The following is a 19,350-nucleotide window of genomic DNA, read 5'->3' on the forward strand; positions in this document are numbered from 1 at the left end:
GAGCCGAAGTGTCCTGCTGATCTTGTTACAATGACTCTTGACTCTGGCTTCCACTTGTTTTGTCCTTAAAGAAGGACTCTGGGAAAATTCTCCCCTCTGTGTTTGAAACATGTACAATAAGCTGAAAAATACAGCAAAATGAAGCAATATTTTCCTGCTGTGTAACATTTAACAATCAAGTGCACGGTTTTCTGAATAGCATCTAATATTTTTTTAAACCAGAGGCTGACAAATCCTGCTTAAAACAGCCTTATACTGTGTGTACATGAAGGGATTTAGCAGTGTGTGGAAAGAAGTGACTATTAAGTCAACTTTCTTGTCATTGCTGCGATATGTACAGAACTGAAATATCGTTTCCCTCAAATCCCTGGTGCAAACAGCAATGAACAATAATAGTAATTTTTATTTATTATTATGGATGTATAATAATAATAATATGTAGGTTGGCTCTTGAGTGTGTGCATGTCACTTCTTAAATACGTCAGTTTTACTGGGAGGAGTGCTCTCTTTGCACCGTGTTGTTAGCTTGACGTAGATAATGTACAACACGTTCTTCTAAAGTTAGCAATGCTCTGAAGTTTGATCAATAGTGAATTTATTAGAATATAAGCTGCTGTCGAGTCCTCAGATCAATGCAGGCTTGCCTTCCTTTTCATGTGCTGTCTTCAAGGCCCTGTGAAACACTCTGAAGCTGATAAATATTTCATTGTTATTAGTGAGGTTAATGCTTACAAAGAGCCAGGTCTAAAAATATGGACGCTCTCTTTGGTCTGTCAGTTCTTTCTCTGTAACGTGAACCATCACTGTGCTCACCTACACCTTGCTGTCAGCGTCTTCTTCACTGCTAAAAATTACAGTCAGAGAGACACCACGGAGTACTTATAAAACAACTTTTAATGGTAAAAACCACCAACATCATCAACAAGAAAGACACAAATGTACCTGATACATTAACATGAACTGTCAAAAATATTGATTTTGAATTTAACATCCCCACCACCTCAATCTTTAAAAAGCTCCGGTTACAAATCGACAGTATTAAGTGGCAGTTTGTTCACCGTCCTTTCTAAACAGCGTGTTGTATCTGTGAAGATTCGGTGGCGGGGTACAAACGGAAGGACACGGTTCAGTTCCTTGTTTGTACAATGAGTCATCATCACAGGAGGCTTCACAAAAAATCCTATCAAATCTACAAAGCCATATTAATCTGTAACACACTGAAACAACAACGTCAGCTCTTGTCAGGCTGGTCACAAACATGGAAGCATTTTCGGGTTCTTGAGTAATAATCCAAACGTGGATTTAAGTTTAAAGAGTGAGCGACAGCAGAGGTAGATGCACGTGAAGAGAATGTAACAGTAATACCTGTTGAATAGCAACTGTAAAGGGATACCTGGGGGTTTCACCTCTCACATGTTCTTTGTATTACATTCAGTTATGATGAAATACTTTTGTGAATGTGGCTCCCATCAATGTTTGCATTACTGACACTGGTTTGATATTGTAGTGGTAAATAAAGAGGGGGTAAATTGACTTGGCGATCCACTTGAAAATAACTACCTGTATTCACAACAATTTAGGATTTTCTAAGAGTCTGATGAGGAAAAAAGGATTAAAAAAGAATAAATATGAATGAATGAAGTAATCCCTGTTTTCGCTGTGTTCTTATCACCACTTGCTGACAGAGTTGGTGGTGTGAAGAAGTCCACTGGTGGTTTGAAAAGGGTCCAGTACAAATGTGATATCTCCCTGAATTTGTGCTTCAGATGGTTTAAATCTAACTAGTATTCCTTTCTGTCTTGGCCGCATGTGCACACACAATCTTGAAAAATCTTTTTCCTCATTCTGCCTTTTAATTACAGCTATAACTGAGTTTGTCTCAACCGCAATCACAGTGACAAACTGTAAATCTGAAACAGACATTTGACAGAGCTTCATTTCATGTGCAGGTACTGTGGAGGTCTGGACGCTCTCTGAAACAACAACAAAAAAAAACTGTACAAACTGCCTTTTGATCAAAAAGCAGTTATTTTTCTTCCGCGACATTTAAACAGATCCACATAAAAACACACAAAAAATGTCAAATATGGCACAAATTGACAGGGTTCATATATAAACCAGTATTTCCTCACATGTCATGGAAGGAAGCTTTGTCCAGCTTTAAGGTTCAACATCAGTGTTGATAATGACACACAATGATGTAGAGCCTGTGAAAGGAAAGCTGATCACTTCATGAGGGAAAACTTTCTAAACGCTCCAGTAACACCAAATAAAACTCCATTTTAGATATTTGAACTGCTGGTCAATACAACGCTGCGAAACAACTGCGAAAACTCTCCATGTGTCTTCTGGTGTGCCTGTTAAACGGCGTCCACGTCAGATAATGGCACCTGAAGTTCAGCTGCAGGGTCTGCTGACACTGCTGCAATCAAGCCAAAATCAAGGCTTGAAGTACTCGATTCTGGGAGCGTTAAAAACTTTAACGGAAGTGGAGGGATCTGTTCAAAATGTCAGCCGTTAAAGGACTGACAATCATTTGGCAGCAATCATTTCAATCCAACATGTGACAGACAAACTGTTGTGATGCTCTGAGATCAAACACCGCCTGATGATGTCGCACACATGGAACATGTAAACATGACGTAAGGCCTCTTTAGCTCATGTTTAACCCTTCTTTCATAGCAGGTGACACTGTAGAGTATAAGTCTTCTATTTAAAATCTATTCTGACAAAACTGAGAAAGAAAAAATGCTAATGTCTGTCACCTACACGCTGTCTGCTGCGGCTTGTTCTTTTCTGCTAAACAGTTAGAAGGCACCAGTCAATACAAGTTTCTGTGTCTAGTTATTCTTCTGTGCTGCATCAGTGTTCTTTGTTTTGCTCCCTGAAAACAACGCAGATGTGGGACACACAGGAGTTTCTGACTGGAAGTACTGGTAACGGGTCAGTGCGAATAATGCTTCTACACCTGTTTGTCCTTTAAAGGGAAGCAGACCTTGAGTCCTTACTGTGTGTGCCTGTTGGCACGAGAGGCAGCTTACCGACTGGTGTCGCTGTTCGCTGAGGAGTGCAGTGGATTGTGGGAAGAGTCCGACGAATGTTCCGCTGTGTGCGTTTTTTTGTGCATGCAGATGTAAATGTGTGTCATATGTATGTTTGCATGTATCGCGCGTGTGTTTGAGGTCCTTGTGTGTTTGGGTGCGTCTTCTAACGTGTGAGTGTTTGGATGTGTGTGTGTGTTCCTCAGCAGTTGAGAATGGACCTGTTTCTGTCTGGTCTGAATGGGAACACGGAGCTGTCAGCGTCGGTCTTCCCTCTGTGGGGACCCAGCGTGGCCACGGCCTGGAGGATAACACACACGTACATGGTTGTTAAAAGAGCCTGCACACACACACACACACACTAATGCCACCATGGGACAAGGACACAGCCCTGGTTATTAAAGGATGCATTTACTAACCTTTCTAATAGTTGTCCAGTCCTCCAGGATGTCCAAGTCAGGCAGCATGTAAACAATATATGGACGTGAGTGGGGTTAAGGGCAGTGCCACAGGGAGCCAGAACACATCCAGATACAAGTATTGGGATTTATAGAAAACAGTAACAGAGGTATTGACAGTGGAAGGATATCAGACACCACTGAAGGTCGTCTCCTCTTCTTATCTGGACTGAGAGCATCTCTCCTCTTCTTCCTTCCTGACACTTCATCATTCCACAGCTCTGACAGAGGAAGAGACAGATTAAAATGTTTTGTGCATGCACTGAATACCACACACAGAGCTGGATTCCTGTGAGTAAAACGCTTTGTATCGAGCTGCATGCGCATGACTTGACATGATGTAATGACTGTGTTCTGTGTGTGTTACCTGATGAGATATCTATGCTGTGTCTGTCTTCTTCCAGTCTTCTAATTTTCTCCTCCAGTTCACTCTGTACTGTATCAAACAGCAGCAGCTTCTCACTCTGCACACACGCACACACACACACACACACACATACATAGTATTAGAAAAAAACAATCACATCTAACACACAAGCATGCATCTAAAAGCATACTGTATATACACCACTTGTAGTTACATGGATCACAATGCACTTACTTTAATTCAAATTCATGATTCACGGAACCAAGGACACTAAAGACAATGTATCACCTCTGCAGTATATGTGTGTGTGTGTGTGTGTGTGTGTGTGTGTGTGTGTGTGTGTGTGTATTTGTGTGTCCATCATTGCAGAGACCAACTAGAGTTTTAGACCTTAGGATAGAGGACATTTTAGCCTGTCCTCACTAGGGCCTAGCGATATGCAAAAAAAAAAATCACATTGCAATTATTTTGACAGATATCGTGATTACGAAAAAATGATGATGATGTGATTTTTGCTGGGGTTTGTACCAAACAAGCATGTTCTCTTATGTCTGGAGAACATGATTTGTCGGCTCTGCAGCAGCACAGTGGTTCATTTATAGTGATACGTTCTGACACACTTTACCTTAATCAGAAAATTGCAGCTCCTGCAATTTGAACATTGTACCTGGCCATATTACGATTTGGATAATATTCCGATGAACTGTTCAGGCCTAGTCCACACTTTGGGCTAGACCTTCAAAGAGCAATTTGAGTTAAAGTTAGGTATAGGGGCTAGAGATTATGTCAGTGAAGGTGTGTGTGTGTACTTGTACAGTTATCTCTAAGAACCAATGTGAGTTTTAGATCTTAGGAGTGAGGACATTTTTGGAAAGCAAGGAGATTTTGTCCAGACCTCACAGTCCTTTGAAGGTTTGTTTGAGGGTTAACACTTAGTTTTAAGGGTTAGGTTCGAACTACGTTTAGGGGCTAGGGAATGCATTATGTCAACGAGTGTGATCACAAGGATACAAGTACAGATGTGTCTCTGTGTGTGCATGCATGTGTGTGTCTAACCTCCCAGTGCTGGCATGCTGCCTGGGTCTCACACTCATACTTGTTCTTCACAGACTCCAGACACAGCTCTCTGTAGATGCCTGACAAAGAGAGGGGACACACAGTAAGAGGGTGAAGAAGGAGGCCGGAGTGTGTAATCATTTCGAGTGTGTCTGTGTGTGTTGAAGTTACCTGCCACCTTGGTGCGGACCTGCATGTTCTCCAGCAGGACTGCCAGGGGCTCCAGATATTCTGCTGCCCGGCCGGCCTCCACCTCCCCCAGCTTGCTGTTCACCTGACTGAGACGCTCACGATACAACCTGAACACAAACACAGGTGTAAGTGTGGCCATAGCTAATTCCTATGAATGAATAAATTCCAAAGACAAACGGTAAACTTCAGTTTCGGTCTTACTGGTCCTTCAGATCTGTGAACTGTTTCTCCAGGTTGGACATTTCATCCAGACACTCTGTCCTCCTCCGCTCACAGTCCTCCTCATCCATTTCTGGAATATGATAAAGACACACACATCTCACTGAGTATGACTGTCCGGTCAAACCTTCGGCAGCAACAAATTTTTATCAGAATCATGCACTGAAATAACAGCAACCATTAACGTCATCTGAATAAGAATGTTGGGCTCATTTTCCGCTGTTTCGGAATTTCTCACCAGAGCTGTCTCCATCCTCGGAGACAGAGGAGGTGTCAGAATCCTCCTCCTCTGAGGTGGATGCCTCTTGCTCCTGCTCCTCCACCTCCATCTCCTCTGCTGTGCTCTCCTTCTTCTCCCGGTCACGATGCACCGGCATGACGGCAAGTCAACGTCAGACTGGTAGAGTTAGATCCAAATACAATGTCAGGCTCTTGAGCCGGTTCTACCTAAACAAACAGCTTTAGACTTTTAACATATTTGACTGAAATGCCTTGGCAGTTCAAAGTAATTACAAATGGCTTGTTGATGAACGCAATAATTTTGTTTCCTTCACCTGATATGATTATATAATTTCTGAAAAATCTTAGGGTTGGAGGATGAAATTTCTGCACTTTTTATCCATTTGAAAGTGTAATATACCGATTGTTATTCATCAAGTGCTAATGTGGGGCAGCCATCGTAATTTTACTCCCAGTGACAGATGTTTTATAATGTTCCATATTTTTTTCTTCATTTATCTACATATTTATGTCGAATCAATTTGGGAAATTCTTCTTGAAATGTTGCCGGAAACACTGGGGTACTGGGGAAAATAAGAATGAACCCTCATTGGTAGAAGGCTTTGTTATAGTGGTTGAGCTTAGTTATGAAAAAATTACTCATACAAAGTGATTTTAACTGACAAATAGATCTAGCTGTTTGCCTATTTTAATGATTAAACTGTTTGAAACACACATAAACGACAACACATCTAGTTAGCATTACGTTAGCATTTTAGCAACCTAGTATAGTTCAGTAGCAAGGAAGACTGGCACGAGCTGTTACAAAAACACATTATTAAGGAAACTTAAACATAAACCATAACTCACAAGATGGGAAGGTGCTGGACGCTTGTGTGAATATTGAAAGAAAAACAAAATTAAGAGAGAACAAGCTCAATTTTATTTTTTCCCTCTCGGTCAGCTACAATTTCACTCGTGTCCCAGCTAAGCTAAAAACAAATCTCACTCGGGCGCTCGAACTAGCATAGGGAACTGTAGTTTTCTGTATCGCGAACGTGTTCATCATCAACGTCGTCCAACCAGCCCTAAACTACGTTACCCAGGATTCAGCACTATAGCTTGAGACGGAGAGTTCGAGCAGAATTGGCGACAGTCGTTTAAAACTTTAAGGCCAGCAAAATCGGAAATACTGTTTGTGCCAGACGTATAGTACAATTTAACAACATTCTTATACAGTATTGATCAAACTGGCAAGCGAAAGTTTGCTTGGCGTTGAATTACTCTGCTATCCATTATTTTGTTTTGCCTCCTCCCTTCTCCGCCATGATGTTTTCTAAGTGAACAGCCGAGCTAGCCGATTAGCTAGTTTAGCCTTCAGGCTGCGGACTGTTGTGGGAGGGAGGTGCGATGGATGGATGCTTTGCCCCGCTACGTTTTTCGTATTTGTCTTAGTTTAAACAGAATGTGCCTTCTCCGGCAAAATCTATCCCTTGATATACTCCGCGCTGTTGCGGAGGGCTGCTAGCGCAGCATTCTAAATGACCCAGAGACAACGTTTTTTCGTTATAGTTTGAAGATTAACGCTAGCTGAGGTTGTTTAAGTAGCTACACAGCTAGCCCCTCCTTGCTGTCTACCATCGCATTCTTGTGTCTTCTGCCCCAGGAATGTTTTCCAAAAAGCCTCATGGGGACGTTAAAAAATCAACACAGAAAGTGTTGGACCCAAAGAAGGACGTATTGACGAGACTGAAGCATCTCAGAATAGTCATAGGTAAGTTAAAAATCATTACTAATCAGTTAACAGGTTAGCTTCTACGTGCCAGTCTATGCATACAGGGAATGCCACACCAAACTCATCTCGAAAATCTCGAAATTCAAAGTTGCTTTGCATGTAAACAGAGACACAGCTTTTTTGTAAAAAACTTTAACATAATTTCATATTTTTAGTATCCTGTTACGAATTCGGCATCTCTGCAAAACGTTATATCTCGTATTTTTTTCGATATTCGTAAATTTTTAAAGTTGTTGCTCTTGTGTGTTTCCCTCAGAAGGACTATAATGGGCAGTATTAGCATTGTACATACGGGCTAAACTAAAATGTGCTGAAAAGTTTATGAGTATCTGCATCCGCTGTCAACATCATCTGTCGAGTTAGAGGAGCTTAAAACGAGCGTTAGCAGCAAGTGTATTACATTGTCAGATTTTTGAATGGAATTTGACTGAAGGTCTGCATCGAGGGGAATCGGGTGTTATGATTTTACTACCGTGTGAGAACATGTGTATGAAGCCGACTGCGTAAGATTTATGCACAGTGATGCTATATGATGTTAGTCAGGCTGTTGTGATTTCTCCAGGCGGGGTTTCGTGGGAAATGCTGATTGTTGTTGTTGTTGTTGTTGTTGTTGTTTTAACGTGTGTTTACATGTGTTACAACACAAACTGCAGTGTTTTGAATCTGTGGGAGAATGGGGAGGATGACAGGGTAATGGTGTGTGTGCGCGCGCATGTGTCTCTCACTGACACACGCTTGCTCACACATGTGTACACACACACACACACACACACACACACACACACACATACACACATACACACTGACCGGACAGGGAGACGGCCTGTACTATTTCCTCTCTCTGTGTCTATACAGTAGCTCAACTTCCTGTTTCTATTGTAAGAGCGGCTGGGCTCTGTGTTTGTGTGTATGTGCGTGGGACATGGAGAGAAAGGGGTGTGCCCCCTGTCTGTGCTCTATGGGGAGCACAAAACCTTGATAACAAGCACAGAGTCAGGCGACACACAAACACACTTGTCTGAGAAGGAATGCTCAGACAGCTCAACAATAGCTAACCACACAGATTTAATGATCGTGCTGCCAGTACACCACTTGAAGAAAATGCACATGGGCACCATTATGATAACTGATAACTGGAGCCATGCCACTTAAAGAGCAAGCAGGCTAAATTAAATACCCTACAGCAAGAATCACTCTTCCATGCTGCTGTTGTTCATGTCGCCATCATTCTCATGAAAACTTACTGTAATTACCAGTTTTCCACACCCTCAAACAAGACGCTCCCCAGGAAAGTGTTTACCTTTGCCACTGAAGGAAACAGAGAGTGAGCACTAGGGGTGTTGTTTTAAGGTTTTGTAATAGGATAGTTTATATCTGATCTGAAGGAATAGTTTAACAGGAGGCTTTTTCATCGTTTTGCAATCCCTTTGATGCAATCCAGTTATTAAGTAACTGCTTCCCAGCCCTGTTTGGCCCCATTGTTGATGTCAGACCAAAAAAAACAAAAAAAACAAACACAGTTAGCCCTACAGTAGGATACTGACCAAACGTTTACTACCTTTTACATGGAGGTTAATGATCAAGCCATTGTCTAAATAAGATTGCATTTACAAGCTGTTTTGCTCAGTTCATTTAATGACGGAAAATGTTGTCTCAATATCACATCACAAGGTCAGAATTTCCGTCCAATATTAGCAGAGCGTAGTTGTCTTTGTACACAAACAGAAACCAGACCATTACGGAAACCTCAGAATAAAGCAGGTCATTTTTACAGATTAGTGGTTCATACTTGTTGACTGTGACGTAGAACAACAGGTAAATGAAGCTCTGGTCATTGTGGACTGAGTCAAAATAGTATTCGGTGCTACTACTCAATATTGCAGTGTGAAAGCATGCGAAGAGTGACTAAATAATTTGCTCCCAGTTAAAAATAGCTTAATAAAATAGCTTTTGTACATCAGCTTATGCGAGGATGTGTGCAGTCAGGTAGTGTTTAAAATGTCAGTCCCCAGTGGAAACGATAGAAAACTGCTCAGCTAGACCACTAAGACCTTACAAGGGCAACCACTATGTCATAGAACACAAACAGCCTCTGTGTGTGTGTGTGTGTGTGTGTGTGTGTGTGTGTGTGTGTGTGTTTGCACCCATGTGACAGAGTTTAGCTTTAAGACTTAATATAAACAAACCCAGAGACCATCACCCGAGTCTCTTCTGAGTGTGTATCTGTGCATGTGGTTGTGTGTGTCAGTGCGTAGCCGTACATGCTTGTGAGTTTTCTTTCAGTTGTGACTCTGAACTGTAGTGTCGGTTGTATTCTCAGTATGAGTGTGTGCTTTATCTCTGTATCTCAGTCAGTGCGTCTCCTTCCCTGATGATAGCCAGTGGTGTTGAGATTCAGTCCAAAACACAAATGTAAACTTCCCATTCTTGAGAGCAATTTATCTGAAACTAGCTTGGACCCAGACTGAGCTGCATATTTAGAGAACCTGGACCTGCAGTGAGGTTACATTACTCAAACTCCTACTTCCTGTGATGAAAATTCAGAAATGTCTTCGAAGTCTGAAGAATGTAGACTAAAAATGGACAGAGAGCTGGTTTAATTGTCCATTTTAAAATCACATTACTGATATATTTCTTGTGAAATAGTCTCCCTGTCCTCTGATCTTTATATTGCCATATTTTATTTCATTTTTTAGTTTTTCTCTGACTGAAAACTAGTTGTTAAAGTGAACAGAGGGACATGTGTGGTCAAGTTGATGTGAGGTATGATGATGAGGATGTCATGGAACCAGATGTCGGACACTTGCAGCACTAAGAAAGTTCATATTTCTGATCTAGTCGAGGACAAGTTTGTCGACCGTTTTGCGTTAACCTTAGTGTTCTTCTCTTGAGGATGTGTGTGTGTGTTTGTTAATTCAGTTTTATTTCCCCTCTGATTTTCCAGAAAATGCAGAGCCTTCAGAGCTGAAACAGTTCTTCGACCTGAACTACTCCCATATCTACTATGTTTTCTTTGAGAACTTTGTCACCATTGAGGTCAGCCTCAGGCAAAAAGGTACGTTTTCCTCACTGTCGTTGTCAAGAGCTGAACAGTCGTGATGATTTCTGATTGGTCAGCTTTCACAAGGTAGAAATAAAGCAATGTGCATTGCTATTTAGTCATATCATTGTGCTGTCTTTCAAGCTAATGTGTGTGTTTCAGGTCACAAGTCTCAGAGGGAGGAGCTGGACTCCATCCTCTTCATCTTTGAGGTAATACAATATGATTGCACATTCCTAATCAAACTGGAAGAAAATCCTTAGTAAATAGTAGTAAGAGACCAATTAAATGGGGCAATATCTGGCAGATTCCTGAGCTCACAAGACCAATTAAACAAAACATATCTACAGACACGTCAGAGACACTGCACTTTGTTTTTCCCAATGTTTGTCTGTGTTCAGTGCAGGCAGAGTGCAGATCTACTGAAGCAGAGACGATGCAGACAGTAACATTTAAAATAAATATTCATTTAGGTTAAGTCATTGAATCTCATTATTATTAAATTGCATTTTATCAGATGCAGAAAAACAACATGAGATCAGCATTATATATGTGCCATCGGCGCCCTGCTCTCTAAATGCCCACATCGGCCATTTAAAAACCCATATTGGTGGACCACTACTACAGACACTGCAGAATGGAGCTTTGTCATTATGTGAAAGTAAATCACTGAAGTGTTTGTGATTCCATGTGCTCTGACTTTCTGTGTGTGTTCTTGGTCAGTAACACAGCAACCAGCTGGCACTGACCTCAAACTAAGACCACTGGCATTTAGCAACACTCATAACTCAGTGGTGGTGCTTAGAGGAGCCATGATAAGATACCAGAGTCAGTATGTGTGTTCCTGACCTCCATTTGGCCCTTCGTACACTTTCAATTGAGAACAAGGCTGCACAAGTCCAGTGACTACTTGGATAAAGTTAGAGTCCACACAATAATATGAGTTTGTGGAATAACTGATTACTTATATATATGTCATACTGAGTTAGATGTATACCTGTAGCAGTTTTTTCATTTTTTTAAATTGTCTGAATCCAGTGAAACAGCCAACCAACGAGTGACATCTTAATCATTAATTATTATCACAGTAAATGGGACAGCTTATCCCTGTATAGTAGATTTTAGGTTATTTCGTCCACCCCTAGTTGAAAGGCCAAATATATAAAACTCGCTCATAACACATGAGTCAAAATAATATTTTTCTCAATATCAGAGTCTTTTTTTTTTTCTCCAGAAAATCCTCCAGCTCCTCCCTGAGAGAATCCAGAGCCGATGGCAGTTCCACAGCATCGGTAACTCACACAAACCCCTCCTCAACCCCTTTCTTGACACACGTGTTGCAGCCGATCTTCTTCATGTGTGCAGTAGATCAGATTGTCCCGGCAAGCAGTGTGTCGTTGAATCAGGTTTAACCAGTTTTGAACAGTGCAGCCACTCACGTGATAGATTATTTCATGTAATGTCAGAGGCCAACCAGCAACAAAACTTTGCAGAGGGAAGAATTCATGGCACGGTGCAGTGAAGCTGTTCTCCTCTTATCCTGCATCTGTGCTGAGGCTGTCAAACTGTTTATCATCGCTGACACCCCTAAGAATCAGTAGGACAGATGGCCTTTTTCCCTTTACAAGTTCATTAACATCTATGTATTCTATGTATCTATTACAGCTATGTAGTTCACAAGGCGTTTCATTTTCCCTAAAATGTTTTTAGTGTGGTTCAACTCAGTTCTTTTTCACTTCCAATTGTATTTAAAGTTGACTTTTAACGTTACCAGAGCTGGCCGGCCTCAAGTTATTTTCACTGTGCACTGTCTGTTGTGTTTCTCTCTCAGGGCTGATCCTCAAGAAGCTGTTGCACACTGGGAACTCTCTGAAGGTACTGCTCTGATTTGCTGGTAACTCTGTGTCAACCTGTCAGTCAGCCCTTCGATTCTAATCCTCCCACCTCCTAAGGGGATGTTCCTCTCCTCTCCTCTCCTCTCCTCTCCTCTCCTCTCCTCTCCTCTCTAGGTGAAGGAGTATTTAGTGAAAAACATCAGTTTTGCTTGACAGTAATTCACAAGTTAATTACAGTTACACTACTCAAATTGCATAGTTTCATCTTCACATTTCACCTGAGTAGTGAAAGTGTGTAGTAATCTGGTGTTAGACACTCTTATCCTTAAACCAAAACCTTCTGTCCTAATTGTCATCATAGTGAGAGGGTTCATGAGTAATGTACACTTTAATTATAAAAAACTAAACAACTAATATGCACTCTTTTAGATTTCTCCTCATGCCTCATCCCTCTCTCCCTGATTCACACTGTAGATCCGTCGTGAAGGAGTGCGCTTGTTCTTGCTGTGGATGCAGGCATTACAGAGTAATGCAGAGCGGGAGCAGCTCTGTATGTTTGCCTGTTTGATTCCTGGCTTCCCAGCTCCACTCTGCCATGGGACCCTACGCACCCTGGACACTCTGATCAACCCACCACTGAGTTTAACAGAGAGTTAGTAGAAGAAACACACACACACACACACACACACACACACATACACATACACATACACACACACCAACCAGTCGCTGTACCTGGCAAGATTTAATGGACAAAATTGGATAACCCCATATATTTTTTCTGCAATGACTCTAAATCTCCCCACTTTCCCCCTGCAGCTCAAGTTACCCCAGAAGAGATCACTCCATTGGTCCCTCCCCAGTCAGGTGACAAGAACCAGGAAGACCTCACAGCTTACTTTTTAGAAGCTCTGCTCAAATACATGGTAAACCAGGTATTATCATTATTTCTTACTAACACGGCTAATACTGCGTTATTACACTTGAGCAAACGTTGCGATGTCTTACTAATGCCACTAATGCAAAATATATGGGAGAAACCAGGTGTTAGGTCGGTCATTTACTGGCATTGTATTGTGAATTATTTATTCAGTCCCCTCCTGGTGTCACTAACTTCAGGCTCCTGACTAACTTTTTTCACCACTGTTCCAAAACTGTCCCGAAAAACAATTTTAACCGTCCCAGAATGAAATGAACTAAAATTCCATCAAAATGTTGCTTCTTTACTTTGTTATTATCATCAATAGTTCTTAGTGACAGAGTTTGTGTAAAGCACTTTGTAATCAGTAACATCTACATACACTTTTTGTTATCAGGTACCTCAACAGTGTAATTCAGTGCAGAACTGGAGTAAATATGTCTGGTTACTTTCATCTCTGATAGAAAGTGTGTGAAATTTAACACTGATGTGTCTGTGAAGTACTTTTACCTCCAAATTGTACTCAGCTGAAGTACTTCAGTACATTTATTTAGTGTGAGCTTCTGATGTCACATTAAACTGTAGTTCACTGTTCAACACTTCACATTCCTCTGAACAGAAACTCTCTATTAGCTCCGTTATCTCTATTTGCCCTGTTAGCTGTTCGCTCCATCAGCCAAAAACACTGCAGGCCTCAGCTCCCAGGTGGTGCTCACAGCTAACGCTTTCCTGCTGATTTCATCATAGATTTGTCGTACACACAAAAAAAGGATTATCAGAGGAAAAAATAGGGCGTGTGCCCTGTTGATAGTGAGCTTACTGCATCCTTTCTGATTTTAACACCTCAGCGAAGCAGGGCGCATACCTTGCAACATCACTGTGAACCAAAACATGACGGAATCAACCACAATAATATGTGGTAGTAACTATAGGTACAGCAGTAAGCTTGTGTTTTGCTAAGCGATACATGCTAAGAAAAATCCCTTTTGTCCAGGAGGCGCCAGGGGAAGATCTCTTGTTTGTCCCAAACACATTTTATATTGTCCCCGGGATGACGAGACGCTGTTGGTCTCAAACCCTGCTAACTTCTTCAAATACTAATATCTTCCCTTTTCGACACATACAGGCTTTGTTCTTGTGTTTCCTCTTCTTGTTGTTATCGCACACATAGGACATGCAGTCATACACACACTGATTGCATTCTCCCCTAAAACAATGGTGCTCCTCTCCACTTCACACTATTTTGTGTGCGTAATGCTCTCTTTGTAACACCAGCTCGTTTGTGTGTGTGTGTGTGTGTCTCCATCAGGCCAAGTCTCTTGAGTGGCGTTGTAAAGAGAACCATGAACGTGGCTTCAGCTTCCTCTTTGGTCACTTCAGGAAGTTTTACCTTCCTCACATCTTTCCCAACTTTGCCCTGGAAACCAGCCTCTACAGCCCAATACTGGGTCAGTTGTCTGCGGTCTTTAACAGCTGCAGGATATTGTAAATCCAGTAGCCCGTTGTCGCACATTGAACAGTGATGTTGTGTTATTGTAAGCACATAAATAAAGATTTTCCTCTTTCCCTGCAGACGTGCCTCCAATGCGTCCTAAGCCCTACTACAGCGTGCTGCGCCGGGAGCAGGACAGCAGTGAAACCTTGTACTGCACCAAGGAGAGCTTTCTTCAGGCCCGAGTCATCTTCATCCGCTGGCTGGTTTCCTTCTGGCTTGAGCCACGACCCAACACACAGACACATATCCCAGGAACAGAGGGAGAGAACGTCCCTAAGAACATACAGGTGACATGCACGTACTGTGGTTTTGCAGTAGCTGGAGTGTGTTTTTATCATCGATTAAACTGCTGCTTATTTTCCCGACCGATGACTTAGTTGTTTTTTGTATGAAATTATGAAAGATGCCCATTTCAAAATTTCCAAGATGACGTAGAGGACAAAGGAAAACAGGAAATAATCGCATCATAGAAGCTGAAACCAGATTAGTTGGTCGACTAATCGATTAATCAATGAATTGTTGGAGCTCTAGTGATATATGAGCTCCTGTTTTTTAACAAGGCATCACTTCCTGTTGCTCAGTGGGTTTATCCTGACAAACGCTGTTGATGTGGATATTAAAGGATGGTAAATGATAATAAAATGTTCACATGGGAAAATGTCACACCTGCAGCGAACAGCAGCCGGACTGGCAGCTCGCTCTGCAGGCAGCTCAGATGACAGCGGCGGAGGTGGGATTCGGTCTGACAGCCACCTGGAAGGTAGCGGATGCTCATCTGGACCAGGCGTAGGCAGCATGGGGATATCTGGGGGTCCAGGGGCTGGGGGCGAGCCTGAACAAAGCCACTCCAACACATCAACATTGACAGAGAGGGAGCCCAGCTCTTCCTCACTCTGCTCCATGGATGAAGAGCAGCTGACTGACATGGAGGTCGTGAGGAGAGTGCTGACCAGCTCCAGAACCAATGTGAACTTCATCACTGAGATCTTTAGACAGGTGAAGCATCGTTAATTTTATTTTTTGGGGGCATGTTATGTGGATAGTGCTATAGCTATCTCTCTTTCTTTAAATCACAGAATAGTCACTGTAGTATATGCTGTGAAGTATCACCTGTTAATCTTCATGTCTGTCTCTACCAATGTAGGCATTTCTCCTTCCCATGTGTGAGGCTGCAGCAATGCGTAAAGTGGTCCGTGTTTACCAGGAGTGGATCTCCATGGACGACAAGCCAGTGTTCATGAAGGAGCCGGAGGAGGGCCCCTATCCCATCGCCACAGGTGGCAGTCTGGATTCAGGCTCTCAGCTTGGAGATAAGGACGATGAGGTGAGGAAGAACAAAATCCATCTTTGTAAAACACACTTCCTTTCACGCTTGAATTCAACAGATTTTCCCAGGTAAAAAAAAAAAAAAAAAAAAAAAAAACCTTAGGGAAGTGCATGTGAACTGATCTTTAAATAATGATTAACTATGTCAGCTGAACGAGTCTGAACAGCCCAGTAACAGAGGGATTTCAAAGAAAAGAAAGGTTGTTTTAATTTACTGGGTAGGGCCTCATATTCTGAATCCTGGGCTGTGCTGTGCTGTACCAGTCTTATATTATACACTGTGCTTTTCAGCCATTACTAACTTTAATTGTGTGTGTGTGTGTCTGGATTTTTTCTCCTCCTCAGGGAATGAACAAGGCGATTGACAGTGAATTGCTGGAGTACAGTGTTCATGCTGGAGTTCAGACTACACTACAGGTATGGTCCTCACACACTTAAAATATCTGTCTGTCCATTTCATACGTCCACACAAAAGTCTCATTGAGACAGTGATACTTTACCTTGTGTAATCATCTGCATTTGTGGACCCATTTTACATCCCAACTATTTGTCTCCTTTTCAGGTATTTATCACCCACTCCTCCAATGTTTTCCTACTGGAGCCAGCAAATGACATCAAGATCCTTTTGGAGGAACATGTCGATATGTGCAAGCGAGTCCTGAACATCTACCGCAGCCTTGTCATGCATGAGACCATGGACCAGAAAACATGGTAAAAAAAGGAGGAAGAAGCTGCACACATATAAGATAAATGATAAATCAATGTTACTGTGGACTGGGAGACGCTAAAAACATCATCTAGATAGATTTCAGTAAAATTATGATGTCACATTTGCTTGCTTTTGATGGATTTTTTGAAGGGAGCAGGTCTTACTGGTTCTGCTGAGGGTGACGGAGTCGGTGATGAAAAGACCTCCATCCATCATGCCCCAGGGCAAGAAGAACAACACGCTGTCAGGCAGACTGGCTGGACCTATCTTTCAGGTAGGTTTCTATCACTTTATCAAACTGCCTGGATATTTTTCATGGGTACCAAACACACAGTCTGGAACTGTATTAATAGTATGTGTGTGGTAGAAGGGGACAGAGTTGTCTCTATGCTACATGAATGAATGAATGAATGGACTCGACTACTGTGTCAAACATGTCAGAAGCCAGCTGAAATACTCTCATTTGAGATCATCACTGGGTTGATTCTGATAATGTTAACAGAATTGTCTCTTTGCACAGAGCATGGCTTTCTTTTTTTTGAAAATTAGTCTATTTCTTTTCTCTATTTTGCATTTGCTGCTATTTGTTTTATAGCAATGGTAAATTCTTTAAATAGAACTGGTGAAAGTAATCTTGGCCTTCTCTGAAGAGGATAGGGTTGTTTTTTATTCAGGAAACAATAATTTTAAGCATAGTGAGGAAATAATGTACAGGTAATGTACAGGTCTCCCTCTACATCTTATCCATACCTGTAGGTAAATACAAAAAATCATTAAAAAGTCATTGGATTTAACAGAAATAGCTACACACTGAGCCTGATCCTACCCCGATTGTACTTGAAACTTCAGAGTCTGTAAAGAGCACAGCAGCAACTCCTCCCATATGGGCTGTTTACAGCTAAATAATGAATTTTGACATTCAGGCAGAGGAAGGAAGTTCCCACCCTTGAACAGTGGCTCAATGAACTGACCAACAGCCTTCACCTTGAAAAAAACAAGGCTCTCTCTGAAGAGTAGAGAGTCACCATTCAATAAGATCAACATGTAAGAGACTGTCCATGGTTACTTTTCACCTTATTGTTGTCTTTGGAATATAGAATGATTATTTATTGTCATTTTTACATCCTACATTTTAATATTCTTCTTCAGTAAAACATACTTGACAAATAGATAGAAATAACCAGTGTGCAAATTGAAATGCATCCCCAAAAAATAACCATAAACAGACTTGAAACTTGACTTGGACTTGTAGAAAATGACTTGTGAAGATCTACTTTTATACTTTTACTTGAGTAGGGTTGTCAAATGCTAATGTATTTTTATTTTATCATTTTTTAACAAAAGTTATTTTCTGAATACTTTAATAATGGAGTATGGTAGTGCCCGGGTATGACCCAGCTAGGGACTATTCAGTTTTGATGAGTAGAGAGCTGGAATACAACTTTTTCTAATATCACAAAGTCACTATAATACATGAAATAATCATTTCATTCCCCTCTTTCTCTACAGACGCTGATAGTAGCCTGGATTAAGGGAAATCTAAATGTCTATATCAGCAGAGAACTGTGGGATGACCTCCTGTCCGTCCTCTCCTCTCTTACCTGCTGGGATGAACTGGTCACTGAGTGGTCACTCACCATGGAGACCCTCACCAAGGTACTGGTGTTATGTGTCCAAGCATTCTGTTCACACTGTGTATGGATATGAATGAGTTTAATTCACTTGATATTTAAGCACAAATTATTTCACCGTTTTGGTTCAGTTAGTGACTATGATTCATTTGAGAAGTAGAGGAGAACTATAATGAAGAAAGCAGTAGCTTCATTCCAGTTTCCATGCCTGTTGATTATTTCCTGTGCTGTCAATGTGACTTCACGACATTGAGACCAAACATACATACATTTCCAGTCTTCCTCAGCACATGAAATATCAGCACTGCCATTATGGTAACATAAACATCACAGTGTTGAAGCAGTGCATATGTCTTTGTGTCTTAGGTGTTGGCCAGAAACCTGTACAGTGTTGACCTGAATGAGCTGCCCCTGGACAAACTCAGTGAACAAAAACAGAAGAAGCATAAAGGAAAAGGTCGGTCAGTCACAAGAGAACTTTCCAGCCCTTAAATGAAAACATGCAGAACTGACTAAATATGAAAGATAACGGGCATCACATCTGTACATTTGACCCTTTCTTTCCATGTAATATCAGTGCATGGTCAAAGATGGAGCTAACACATGTCCTGAAATAAGTGCCATTAAAAGCTCATTGAGACATTCTGTTCCCCTCCATCCATCTACACCAGGTATTGGTTCAGAGGGCCAGCGGCAGATCGTGGATCACTCCTTTTCTAAAGGCTGGAGCAGAGACCAACCAGGCCAGGCAGCAGCCATGAGGCAGCGAAGCGCCACCACCGCTGGCTCGCCAGGCATCGAAAAGGCCAGGAGCATTGTCCGCCAGAAGACCGTTGGTCAGTATCTCTCCTCTTAGACGACTGTCCTCCTCCTCTGTGTGTGCGTTCGTGCATGCACTTGTGTGCATGAATTACAAGTTCACAGGCCAGAAAAAGTGTGTGTATGTGTGTGTTGAAGAGACACACAACCTGAAAAACCAGTACCCTGTCTTTCCTCAGCACACTTCAGAAAGCTTCTCTTTCGTCTCAAGTTTTATTTAACTTGACGT

General features: G+C 41.7%; 2 protein-coding genes across 7 annotated transcripts in view; one reads left to right on the forward strand and one right to left on the reverse strand.

Moving 5' to 3' along the window:
• Positions 1 to 875: 875 nt before the first annotated feature.
• brms1la (BRMS1 like transcriptional repressor a) lies at positions 876 to 6,559 on the reverse strand. The gene is made up of 9 exons (XM_076748543.1): positions 6,423 to 6,559; positions 5,572 to 5,730; positions 5,316 to 5,406; positions 5,094 to 5,221; positions 4,923 to 5,002; positions 3,867 to 3,963; positions 3,631 to 3,720; positions 3,461 to 3,525; positions 876 to 3,342 (listed from the first exon to the last, which is right to left on the reverse strand). The coding sequence occupies exons 2-9, from the start codon at positions 5,708 to 5,710 to the stop codon at positions 3,244 to 3,246; spliced, it is 789 nt and encodes a 262-aa protein (XP_076604658.1). The 5' UTR covers positions 5,711 to 5,730; positions 6,423 to 6,559; the 3' UTR covers positions 876 to 3,243.
• A 365-nt stretch (positions 6,560 to 6,924) lies between these two features.
• ralgapa1 (Ral GTPase activating protein catalytic subunit alpha 1) overlaps positions 6,925 to 19,350 on the forward strand; it is a 60,821-nt gene continuing 48,395 nt past the window's right edge. For 5 of the 6 annotated variants that reach the window (XM_076748941.1, XM_076748945.1, XM_076748944.1 and 2 more), the window contains exons 1-17: positions 6,956 to 7,326; positions 10,292 to 10,402; positions 10,550 to 10,599; positions 11,622 to 11,679; positions 12,219 to 12,262; positions 12,697 to 12,874; positions 13,042 to 13,157; positions 14,451 to 14,589; positions 14,715 to 14,923; positions 15,309 to 15,632; positions 15,781 to 15,960; positions 16,308 to 16,379; positions 16,525 to 16,673; positions 16,822 to 16,945; positions 18,181 to 18,327; positions 18,669 to 18,759; positions 18,974 to 19,138. In XM_076748941.1, the coding sequence (XP_076605056.1) occupies positions 7,221 to 7,326; positions 10,292 to 10,402; positions 10,550 to 10,599; positions 11,622 to 11,679; positions 12,219 to 12,262; positions 12,697 to 12,874; positions 13,042 to 13,157; positions 14,451 to 14,589; positions 14,715 to 14,923; positions 15,309 to 15,632; positions 15,781 to 15,960; positions 16,308 to 16,379; positions 16,525 to 16,673; positions 16,822 to 16,945; positions 18,181 to 18,327; positions 18,669 to 18,759; positions 18,974 to 19,138 (2,263 nt within the window). In that variant the 5' untranslated portion in view covers positions 6,956 to 7,220. Of the gene's footprint in view, positions 7,327 to 10,291; positions 10,403 to 10,549; positions 10,600 to 11,621; positions 11,680 to 12,218; positions 12,263 to 12,696; positions 12,875 to 13,041; positions 13,158 to 14,450; positions 14,590 to 14,714; positions 14,924 to 15,308; positions 15,633 to 15,780; positions 15,961 to 16,307; positions 16,380 to 16,524; positions 16,674 to 16,821; positions 16,946 to 18,180; positions 18,328 to 18,668; positions 18,760 to 18,973; positions 19,139 to 19,350 lie in introns of all 6 variants that reach the window. The other variant, XM_076748942.1, reaches the window with a different exon arrangement.

Source organism: Chaetodon auriga, chromosome 14, assembly GCF_051107435.1.
Source record: "Chaetodon auriga isolate fChaAug3 chromosome 14, fChaAug3.hap1, whole genome shotgun sequence".
Classification (NCBI taxonomy): Eukaryota; Metazoa; Chordata; class Actinopteri; order Chaetodontiformes; family Chaetodontidae; genus Chaetodon; species Chaetodon auriga.